Raw genomic sequence first — 12,176 nt, forward strand, 5'->3', positions numbered from 1 at the left:
AGAGAGAGAGGCAGGGAGAGGGAGAGGGAGGGAAGTAAGGAGAGAAATGCAGATTACAGGAGGGAGTAATAGTCATGTTTTGTCTTCCAGCAAGAGGAGCAAGGGAGGAAGTAAAGAGGAAAAGGAGGGAGAGGGGAGATGAGGCTTGTCGGTTGGTTTTTCCCTCCTGGTCAGAACCTGCCACCTACTTTACCTCCTCAGATGGACAACAAGCTCTCTGGCTTGGACTCCACTTTCAAGTCACACATCGACTCTTATCAGACCTCAGCTGGCTTGAGGACAAATTTCTTTCCAAGTTGTGACCATAAAAGCAAGAGAGTGTTGTGTATGGGATTTAAAGCAGCAGAGTGTCTTTGAACTTGAACTGTGGCTGTCAGGGAAGCTGTGAAGAGACCCGATCAGTTTGACAGTGGACGCTTCAGCTTGGGGAGTCTGGTAAGTTTGACAGCCTTTATGCAACATTATTTTCAAACTTACGAGGAATAATCTGAACATTTGCATCCTCAGGCTCATTTTAAAATCACAGCTTCTTGTTGCTGTGAATGTTTAAAGAAACTGAATCCGTCCTGTCTCCAAAGAAAAGTGTCTTCAGTCAGTTTCAGTCCTTACTTGTTTGTCCAGCCGCCTTTCTGGCATTCGGTCTGTACTGTATTGAGACAGTGTGTGTGACTGAGATTATGCGCTGTGACCTTTGCGGTATCAGTCAGCTGTTGCCGTTGCTGACCATTAAGTGGGACATTCCAGCAGATCCTCTAATAGAGGCTCATTCAGAGTTGAGAATTCATAATTTCTCGGCCTTTGACTGCTGTCGCCAGCTTGTGTCTTCTTTTCGTCTCCTTGCCACTTCTCTCATTCCGTCCAACTCTTCTGTTTAAGATCCTAAAAAATCTGCATAACTCCCAGAGAATACATTTTGAAGTAGAAGCTCGCTACGTAGAGCCAACGTGATTGAATTTCCCAATTGGTTATCATCTGTTATCTCATTAACTTTGACTCCACGTCAAGGACAAGCTGCTGTTCAGGGTGTGCCAGGGAATTATTTGAAAAATGTGCTTCATGTGATTCCTCTTTGCTTGTTGTTGCCAGTTGGGGGACAGGTAGCCAATTGGGTTACAGTGTCAGGAGCAGGAAAGTGGGAGTTCTGTGGATTTATTATTAAGCCTGTTTCGTTGATCCAGATCTTTCAGTCACCGTGGTTAAAAGGACAGTAAGAGCCGGGTCCTTTGTGTGTTTCCTGTTTTTCATAAATAAGAGTCCCTGTGGATGTTACTATAATAATGTTACTATAATATAATACAGATCTTGAACAGTTTTGAGTAAAATAGGTTAAAGTTTTTGCCTTTTTTTGGCCAAAAAGTCCAAATAACAAAAAAATAAACAGTTTTAAACAGGGAAACAGGTTCTTTCACTGGGACTTTTTGTTCACTTCCTGGGTAGCTGTTTTTTCTTATGGTCAGTTTCTTTCTGTAGCATGTATATACAGTATATATATATACCCTTAGATTTTCCCTGCTGTTTTTTTTGTGCATTCCCTTACATCCATTCCAATAGTTCAGAAACGAACCCTCCAGGAAATAGAGCGAGATTACCCATAATTCTATGAAGCTGCAAGAAAGCATCTGAGAATGAACAGGGGAACTCAACGGATATGCAACTGGCCAATCGTGGTCATTGTGGACTGCATTGATTCGTCATGTAGATTTCTATGGAGGTCCATGTCAGATTAGGATGTAGGGCTTCCTAAGAGTTTTCAATTATAAGATACCTACGGTGTACATTTAACACCAATGTTTAAGTCCTTTGTGAGTTGTTTCATTTTTTCGTAACTGACATAAACACAGCTTTTAATTTAAACCCTGTGTTTTAATAATTGGTTTAGGAAACTTGAACTAAACACAGTCTTCTTCATTTTAAATAATCTTTGACCAAAGATTTATGGTGAAATTTTTTTAAAAAGCTGTTTTCGGAACAGCTTTGACCCTTTTCTACCACTGTAACATTATCAGAAGAAGTACTTGTTATTGCCCTGTGATCGGGATTAGAGGGTAAGGGAGGCTGTGCTTTAACCTCCTAAGACCCGAACTCTTCCACAGCATGCATTTTTAATTTCTCTGTGATATTTGAACATATTGGGACCTGATGAATGTAAAAACAAAGAATTTGCAGATTTTTTTTTTAACCTGATTTTCTTTCTAAGAAAAATGAGAGCCACATATGAGGATATTCATTTAAAATTTTGATAGAACAGTAGCAGTATAATGTGCTCATAAGTGGATATCAGGGGATATTTTGTAGTCAAAATTGAGTATTTGGTCTAAATAACCCAAAATGTGATGTTCACATATGTGGACGCCAGGTCCTAGGAGGTTAATGGCGGCTTTTCCAAAGCTTTAGAATAGCCTCACGGTCAGTTTCTATGCTGCATGGAGACTTACAGAAATTATTCAAACATATGTTTTCTGTGGGTTTTTTTGTTTGTTTATTATTTTATTAGCTGAGATTTATTTTTTTAATAATATTTTATTAGTCATTCATCCAAGTTTTGGTACTGTGAAACTTTCTGTTTTGGTTTTGTTTTAAGCTGTACAGCACTTTAGTCAAGTTTGTAAGAACACTTATGTATTCCTATGTTGGAGGTGCAGCTCTTCATGCTGTAAATCCCCTAATTTGATCACTGCTGCCCTCTTGGCTGCTGCGCTCAGCCTTTTGGAAACGCACTGATTGGCTTTGTGGTTTTGGAGAGCTTTTCCCTTCTCCCCTGCATTGCTGCACAACAGCAGATTAGCGCTCTGTTTTCTTTTAAGCTGCAAGTCGGCACATTTTTCCTTTCTTTTTTACCCTTTGCCGTGCATACCATCTCCATCTGACTTTGGCATTACTTCATTTGATTTTTCACAGTAATCAATCTCTGGAAAGCTAAACTTGGAGAAACTGAGGAGGTGGCAGTGAGAAATGGGGGGGTCTGCCAATGTTTGTATTTTGTTCAATAATGGTATTTTGTCTGGTCAAGTTTGGATAGTTCCCACACATAGTGCAGCATACACGTAGGAGCGTAGACGCACATACGCAGGCTCTGCATAAACTTTCTCAGGGGATAATTTAAGGACATTGTCAGCAGAGTTGAACAATCAGCGGGTTCAGATAGAAATCCCTCTTAAGAAGCCAGAATCAGGAAACTGGAGTGTTTATTTTGGAAATAGGTCTCCTGCCCCTGCTTTATCATAAACAATAATATGCAAAAATGGTCCTTTCCTTTCCCTCTTGGTGCCAGGATCTGCATTCTTCTCCCAAAACTGTACTTCCCTATGTTTTTCCAAAATAGTCTAATTTTACATTTTTTGTACTTTGTGCTTGATGACCTTAATAGTCCTCTCATTGGGGTGTTGTTGGGAATTAAACTTTGGCCCTTTTTTGTCATAATTATCCACCATGTCATCCAGTTGGTATTTCGGATGTTTTCAAACTCACTTTTAAATCTTTTGGGACAAGTCAAGCTCTCGAGTCAAATGACGAAATGCCAGTCAAGGTTGAAGTGTATTTGAAATTGGAGCGAGCCAGTTTAGGTTTTGTGAAATTTTAGGTTAATTGAGTTGTTATTTGACTGATGATGGCATTTTTCAATGAGTAGGTAAAAGAAAATGTCAAGTCAAACAAGCCAAGTCAAAGTCAGTGGCAAAAAGTCAAAATGAAGTAAAATACAATAAAGAAAATCATTTCAAATTGAATTTTATGAGATTTTCTTTGATTTAAATATCCAAAAGCGTCCTTTTGGTTCCAAAAACACTTCCTTTTTACTAAAGCTTATTAATTGTTATACTCTACATCTAAGATTTTTGCACCAGGTACTTGAACCTTTTGTCTTTTTTAATGTCAGTTTCTCACTGGGTGAAGTCTCTCAGCAAATTCCCAGCTTTTCTGACTTCAGTTTGATTCAAGCTCACACCTCTTAGTTCCTGTTCTCTATAGAGGAACTAGGAGTATGTTATTTCCATCCAGCAACAGTATTTCCAAGTCAGTGTTATTCTTAAAGATATGATTACCACCATAAAGGTCCATTCAAACTTGAGGAATGTAACATTTCTAACTGTCTAGTCTTCTCACTCTTTTCTTCTGCTCAATCAGCCCATCTCGGCAGTCTGTCTGCAGGGGGGCTGAGCTGAATCTGGCGAGCATATGTGATCGGAAGTCTGAACAAGGGACTTAGTGAATATCTTGGGATACACTGGAATGCCTGGCTTTAGATCAGACCGGAGGGCTTACTGTACACGTTAGATGAGTTTTTAATGGACATAGCGCTGAAGTCCAAACAGCTTGCGAGGAAGCCGTTTCCACAGAATTTAGGTTGGCAAGGCGCTGCCGCTGTAGGGATACATTTTATGTGAGCTCTTATGGTCCAAGACACTTAGGCTTGTGGTTGCAAACAACATGTCATCTTATACATTTTGCCTATATTAATCATATTCAGACATCTTGCTTAGAAGTGGTGGGTAAAAAGATCCCATAGACATGAAGTAGGTAGGAAAAAGGAAAACCGGCCCTATTAAAAACAAGGAAATCACATTAGTTGCCAGGGGAAAAGCATGTTTCACATTTATACAGACACACTGGAAGCATCCGGGCGGGAAATACAACACCACAGCAGCTTCTTTATGTTTGACCAAAATCTCAGGAGTCCCCTAAATTCAACTGGCCTTCAAGTGGTGCTAAAGGATGTTTCTGGATGTGTTTTAGTAGAAGAACGCAGTGTTCCTGTAATACAGGGACACTGCAGTAGGTACCATTGAACTGCCGGTAAATTGGCTATCAAGGCCCTGTTACTTTCCTCTCTGATCAGGTGATTGATTGATTAAACACTTGATTCTCACCTGTGTTTTTTTGTTTTTGTTTTTTTCTCCACAGACGTAGCGTCCCTTTCATCAGGCCTCACTCCTGGCACCTGGCAAAGCTGTCGGAGCTGCCCTTCCCTCCCCCTCCCCCTCCCCCTCCGTCCCCTCCTCCAGCATCACCCTGCCTCCCCACTGCCGACTCCCCACCTCCACCCCCTCCTCCACCCCCTCCACCTGCCATGCAGCTCCACCCCGGCCCTTACACACTACCCTGGCACACGACTGACAACAGGTGAGCTAACGTGTGAACAAAGTTTTTATGTGTCTCGTAAGTAGGTGGTGCTGTTTATTTGCATTTTCCTGAGAGGTGGGGAGTCGGGGTCCCTAATTTTTTCTAACCTTTAGGTTTCATTCAATAAAAGCCACCATAAAAAGGTGGGTTTTACTCAATGAAATCTTCCGAGCTCATGTAAAGTTCTGTTTGTGCTCTACGGGGGATTTTCTATATTTGAGTGCAGTTACATGATTATATCACTACGGGGAATTGCTTTCATAATTAAATTAATTATCGTAATAAATATATCAAATGTTGAAGCTTGCAGTTATGTAAAGCAGTAAAAGCCTTACTATTTTCAGTGATGTCTTACATATGTAGAATGTGAAAGCAGCAGGAGCTTTGTTTGTTTGCTTGAAAGATGATTTGAGCAATAAATCACTTGGTTTAATCAATATTTACATACTTTCGAAGTGTACTATATCGCCTAAGGTCGAGGTAGACATTCATCATACTGACTGATATTGTTGATAGTGACATTTGGCACTGGACTACATAAGTCTTTATAGCATGAAGCCTGTGAGCGTGATGTTTATGGGCCTCAGGGTTTCCAGTGGTGCACAAACCCAGTGGTCTGCTGGGTCCGAGCTGAGCCCCGTGAGGGAGTCAAGATGTTTTTTCAGATATAAGATACAACACAAGAGTGTTTGTGTTCTAGCTCCATATTTTTAACATTGGATTTGGTTTTGGAATAGATCCTATAGTGAGCCTTAGTGCAGACCCTCAGTTCATCATCTAGCTGAAATAAGCTGTTTTAGCACCTTTGTCTTGAAACTAACTTTCTTCTGATTGGCTCAAAGAAACGGTTGAAAGCAAGTGGGAGGGGCTTTTGTATTTTAGATTAGATTAGATAGATTAGATAAAACTGTATTAATCCCTTGGGTGGGTTCCTCCGGGAAATTCAGTTTCCTGAGCAGACAGAAGTTGCATGTTACAGAGTTGGAATACCAAATAAAGGGTATTGCTCCATATTTTTTGACATCATATGGAGCCAAGAATAGAAAAAAGAAACTGAAACGGAGTGTTAAGCCTGAGCGTTTTCCTTGTGGTGAATACTTGCACAAACGCTGACCTCATCATTTGAAACTTTTAATTATTTATTATGATCATCCATTATTAAAAATATATAACAGGACAGAAGACAAACAAAAAAGCTTAATAGGTCCCCTTTAAATGTACTTTTTTAAACACATAGAAACACCCTCTTAGTCCTCAATTGTGTTATATTCTTAAAGTGGCAGTAAAATCTGACAGGATCGTACACTTGTGTCATCAACCTGGTCGCGGTAGCAGTGGCACAACATGCAACGCACACAAAAAATGGCAGGTGTAAAATGGGCCTAAGCAACTGAAGAGGTCAGAGATATTCACTTTGTTTCCCTAATGACTATTAATGACAATAGACCTTTTACCGATAAGGTTTATGCAAGATGTTTTGACGTAGTCTTGACGCAGTGTGTTTCAGATGATCTCCATGTAAAGCTATTGTTTATATGGTGCGCTCAGTGATATCTCTGATTTTAAGGTTCTTTTGGGATTCGTTTTTCTCCTGGCTTTAATTTGTCGCTTCCTCAGTGAGGGGAAGAGTAATTACAAGCTGGGGAATATAAGATGAGCATCTTCATCTGAATTACAGCAAATCAGGTTTTGCTGCTCCACCAAAAACATCATACTTTATATTAGTCATACAGTATGATCCCATTATTTGCAAGTCACCACCTGTGATTTAAAAAAAAAAAATTGGTCCCTGTGACTCTGACTGTGCCCCTAAAGCCAACAATTGCCAGGAAGCAGGTGACATCACTGTTTTAATGTCAACATGGCCCACACAGGAAGCAGGTCTATTTTTGGCTTCTATTTAAACATTCCAAAGCAATAACCAATCAGATCTCTCTGGTGACCAGCTCTTTGTTCGTCTGCTCGTGGGGGACAAGATGTTTTCTGCTGCGGTGGCAAATCCATTCAGAGCCCTCGGGGTTTTAAAAAGTGAAAAGGATGCAACAACAAATTCAGGTGGATTTTGTTTTGTTATTTGGCCTTCTGCAGTTAATAGTTGCAGTTTAAATCAAGAAGTTTTAAGAAAGATGTAGAATAACACTTAAATGGGGTGGAGTGGAAATTGGTTTAAGTAATTCACCTTTCCAGTTGAGATGTTGATGAAAAGCAGAGTTTTTAAAAAGTGGTGGTGTACACTTGAGTTTTGGACACCAAACATTTGAATGCTTCATGAAAGAGTCACACTTTTTCCAGTGTGGTCTTTTTCACAGCGACTAATCCAAATCACACAGCAACGTATTAATGGCTAACCTTGTTTTGCTGATGGGTTCATCTCAGACACCCTCTCAGCTGAAGTTTGGTGTGTTTTCAGTATCATATCTTCCTGCCATGTGGTGTAATTAACCTGTACCAATTACAGATCTTCGGACTCTAGCAATTGTTCATTGAGCCATGAGATAGTAGATAATTATGTTATTAAGCCCAGCTTTGCTAAACCTCTAAATTGTGGAAGTATTCAGGTTTCTTTTTTTTACTACTTTTTTACTAAGTCATAAAAGTCCTGTATGACTCCATTCAAAATTACTTTTAAATTAAATCCCACTTTTCATGGATTTGATGTTGAACTTATCTGGCTAAATGAAAACTTGAGAAACATGGTGCTGAATGACCTTAAACTCACTGAATTCAATATCTACAACATCATTTTACAACAGCCAGCCCCAAAAACATCCACAGATTCCCTTTTTCTTTTAAAAGAATCACAGTTTGCTGTCATTTTAGGTTAGCATAAAACATGTCTTAATATGGACTCCAGGATGACAATTTTGCAATCATTAAAACTTAATATTTCAAATCAGAATAAATGCCTTCGTCTATAAAAGAATATAGATAATAATGATTTTTTTTAAATAGTGATTCTTTTAAGGAATATCAGTACATTAAAAGACTTTTGAATGTTTCAAACTGGTTTAACTCTAAAATAAAACAAAAGACTAGGAAATAATTTACTATACCTGGCCACCCATTGACCACCCGATGTTAAAACATGCAGCACAGACAGCTTTTTATCCATCATTTGGGATCTTGCAATGTTCAAACTCATGACAGAAAAGATTTGTTTGTGCACATAATTGGAATAATAAGTTAAACAGCAGTCCAGACTCTTTAGTCATTCCCCTCCAAATTCATTAACATGAAGCTGCCTTTTGTTGAGTTTCTGGCCCTCTGACAGTGTTTTGCCCATGTGCCCATATAAAATATCAGGTGGGAGACCATTGTACATAAACTGTATTCTTTGTAGTTTTGCAGACACGTGACAAGTCAGTGTGATGTTTTCTGACATATAGATATCATGGTGCTCATGCTGACAATGTGGGATTAGGTGACTAAGGTCCCACTTACACAGGCCTAGAGACTGATCCATGACCATCTGGCAACCAAGAGAGAAAAATTAGTGTTCCCTGATCGGCTGTGAGTGGTTTCCAGAGGTTGATTGCAGTCAATGGGACTGCTCAAGTCCCAGTCACACAGATTTTCAGACCAGTCAGTGACCCCCTGGCAACCACCTGTCACTAGGGAAAAACATGTGTCACCCAACTGGTTGGCAGACCCTCTTGTGATTATTTGATTGCTAACATATTGCTGTGATCATAGTTTGAATTTTCACCCAGCGAGAGCCAGAAACCCCCAGGAACCACTGCCATCCAGTTGGGGACTACACATTTTTTCCCCATCAACCGCTGGGTGCAGCACATCCAATATGGTGGCCAGCTGTCAAGCAGCATGTGTAAATGACTAATTATTTAGTGAAAGTGCTACTTTTTATTGAAAATTTCCCTAATCAACGAGTATTACTTCAGCTCTGAGTCTAACTATGAGATTTTTTTTTCTGCTACTTTAATACATCAGTGACAGATAATTGAATCGGCTAGTCAGGTTGAATAAAACTCTTTGTATTAGAGTATGATCTCACCAAGCTACACTGTAATCCTTCAAAGAGCACACGGAAGTCCCCTCCGCCTGTATATTGACTCACAGTAAAAATAGCCTTTATGTCTTTGTTTGTCAGTTGTTCTCCTTTTGATAGCAATCAGTGATCTAACGTACCACTGTTTTAATAGTCCCACATGATGTGTGCGTGTGTGTGTTAGTGTGTGTGGGGGGTTCTTATTCCCACAGTTCTCCCGCCTGATCTCATCAGTCGGATGAGGAGGCAGCTCCCGGCATAACTCTGGACAATGTCGTGTGACTCCCAGAAAATGTGGACAAAGAGAGGAAGACGTTCAATAAACTGTGTTTGTGTGAAGGAGAGTACATTTTGTACAGTCCATGTGTGTGTGTGTGTGTGTGTGTGTGTGTGTGTGTGTGTTTTATTTTTGCTCTAACCATGTGTAAGCAATAAGTAAAGTAGGGATAAAATATGTCCAGCTTTCACATTTACAGGAGTGTGTATGCCTTTTGTAACTCTCACATCATGCGTTTGTGTATTTGTGCTGGTGCATCTTCGTCAAACCTCACACTCACATGTTCCACATTGCATCTGATTGGGCAGGAGTGACTGTCATTTCCTCTCCAGCTCCCGTCTCATTTCCTCTCTTCCTCTCTCTGTCACCCAGGTCAAACCTATACAGAAGCCTCTCCTCTCCCATCCATTGCTCACTTCCCTCAAAGACTGTTTTCTCATGCAGATAATGAAGCGTACTTTCCACCCTGCCAGTCGGAGTATTGTGTCTCACTGTTTTACACCCGTGATCTTATTGAGAGATTTATGTACTTATATTGCACCACTCCCAGGGCTCCCATTTATGTCATTATAGTACTGAACGCTTGAGGCTGATGAACATGCCTGAACATGTCTGGATGGACACTAGAGAAACTGCAATTGTCGGCATTTCCATGTTTGCTTTATTTTGCAGAGCTGTTGTTTGCTGCTTCAGCTTGGTGTGGTTTCATAGCATTTTCACATAACACATGAAAGATCTTTGGTTTGAACCTGGGAGCTGGCACAGATCCCTGCATCAGAAATGGCTTCTGGTGTAAAAGTCTATCAAACCAAATATTCAGTTCAATTGAATTTTATTTATATGGCACAGTAGCACAGTTCCCTCAAGGCATTGTTTGGATCCACATATCCAGATATGCAGCTCTAAACAACTTCTGTTATACAGCATATTAATGAGTTAAAGGTCACTTGCAATAATTTTATTATTGACTTTAAAGTCTTGACTTTATTACCCCATGATCATTATATAAAGGACATAAATTCCTCTTCATGTTCCAAAAGCCAGTGAAGTTTTAAGAGTTGGCTCATATAATTCTTACATTATCCAGTCATACTGGAAAACGGTAGCTGTCAAACACAGAAACATTGCTTGTCTAATGTAAGAGACACCATGTACATAGAGCCTACTGGTAAGAGCATGGAAAGGAAAATGACCAATACGCGTACTACAAATCATCAAAACATTGGAATACATGAGCATAAAGCTTGTATTTAGCGTAAAAGAGTAAGTTGAGGTTGAATAGTTTACAACTGAAGTTTCTGAAGCAAAGAATTGTAAACCATAAATACCACAAGCAGCAGCCTGGAGATAGTCTGCTGGTTGTCTTGCCCATGTTGGTTTGAGATCAAAGCCCTTCAGAAATTTCTGTCTCCTGTAACCTCTCCTCTGTCTCCTTGGCAACTTTCCCCATTGTTTGAATAAGACACCAAAGAAATAACAAAAGGGTGAGTGACCACTCTCTCCACTTTACAGGAAAAAGAAATACCACAATAAAAATGCCTGCAGGTTTTTATTGGAGCCTTTGTGGCACTGGATTTGAACCAAGCACATGAACACTGGGTGCCCTCAAAGCCCGCTTGATAAGACAATATGTGCGAAGTGTATTTTTCTATCCTTGCTGCCTAAGCTCTCCTTTTGCTCCCTGTTATTCTGTCTCGTGTGGTTTTCTCCATGAAGTTGAGATGGTTGGGAATTCTTTTGTTCTTTTTCCTCTGTGTCATTTGGGGGAAACGGGGTCATTTTTTGGCCTAATAAACAGTCGAAACTACAAGGGGGGCCAAAGAGCTCGAGAGGATGATGTGTAACATGGGTCACAGGTCAAATTCAAACCCAACATTGCGGTTGAGTGGCGGGTAGTTGAGTCCATTGAGCAACATTTGATATACAGTACATATGACATTTATTGCATGTCTGTCTGCCCTAGAAGGGATACCTCATCTGTTTCTCATCTGCCTTTTTTTCTCTCTTGATTCAGCTGGGGAGTATTTTTTTCTTATCTAAATCAAATGTGCTAGGATAGATTATATTGTACAGACGCTTCTCTTTTTTGGCTATATATATAGTTATTAGAAAGTAAAATGTTTTTTAAAAGCTATATATATATGTGTGTGTGTGTGGGGGGGGGGGGGGTAAATATTGTGCATTTGATGTAAAGAAGTTGGGACAGGGTAGGACAAAAATCGGAAGAAAGGAATGAAAGCGGAAGATGAAAAAGGATGAGAGGAATCAAGGAATGACTTAGACATTTTGACTGTAGGCAGCGTGAGTTGATGAGGAGGAAATCCCTCTCTGCCTAAAGAGGCTTCCTCCGAGGGGCTTTAAAACGCATGGGGCTGCCGTGGATCTTCAGCTCACCACTGATAGAAAACAGATCCACCAGCTGTTCAGTGGAAATGTTGTATGGATGGGATGTGAAGGGCGGGGTAATCAAAACTTGCAGTATGAAAATTAAAGATGACTTCGTATATGTAGCTTTTTAAAGGCATTAACTGTTTTGTCAGTCAAGAAGTAACATCATAGTGTTCTGGAAACCACATGAATTTGCTTAGAGAACATTAAAATTTACTTTGATTTTGATACTGTATTGACTTTCCTCCGCCTTTCCCTGCAGTTGAATTGAATTCAGTTCAGCTCCCCAGCAAAAACCTTTAAACTACTTTAAATGAAGCTGGTAGGGTCAACCCATCCAGGGTTAGAGTAAATGAGGTCATTTTTGTGTGTTGGAAAACCCAAAGG

At 40.0% G+C, this 12,176-nt stretch overlaps 1 protein-coding gene across 1 annotated transcript in view; it reads left to right on the top strand.

Moving 5' to 3' along the window:
* The window catches only part of shroom4 (shroom family member 4), a 100,275-nt gene that overhangs the window by 65,143 nt on the left and 22,956 nt on the right, over positions 1 to 12,176 (top strand). Inside the window, exon 3 of the mRNA XM_084923658.1 lies at positions 4,900 to 5,118. Coding sequence (XP_084779784.1) covers positions 4,900 to 5,118 — 219 coding nt within the window. The remainder of the gene's footprint in view (positions 1 to 4,899; positions 5,119 to 12,176) is intronic.

This window comes from Perissodus microlepis, chromosome 3 (assembly GCF_051167445.1).
Source record: "Perissodus microlepis isolate ML-2025 ecotype Zambia chromosome 3, ASM5116744v1, whole genome shotgun sequence".
Lineage (NCBI taxonomy): Eukaryota > Metazoa > Chordata > Actinopteri > Cichliformes > Cichlidae > Perissodus > Perissodus microlepis.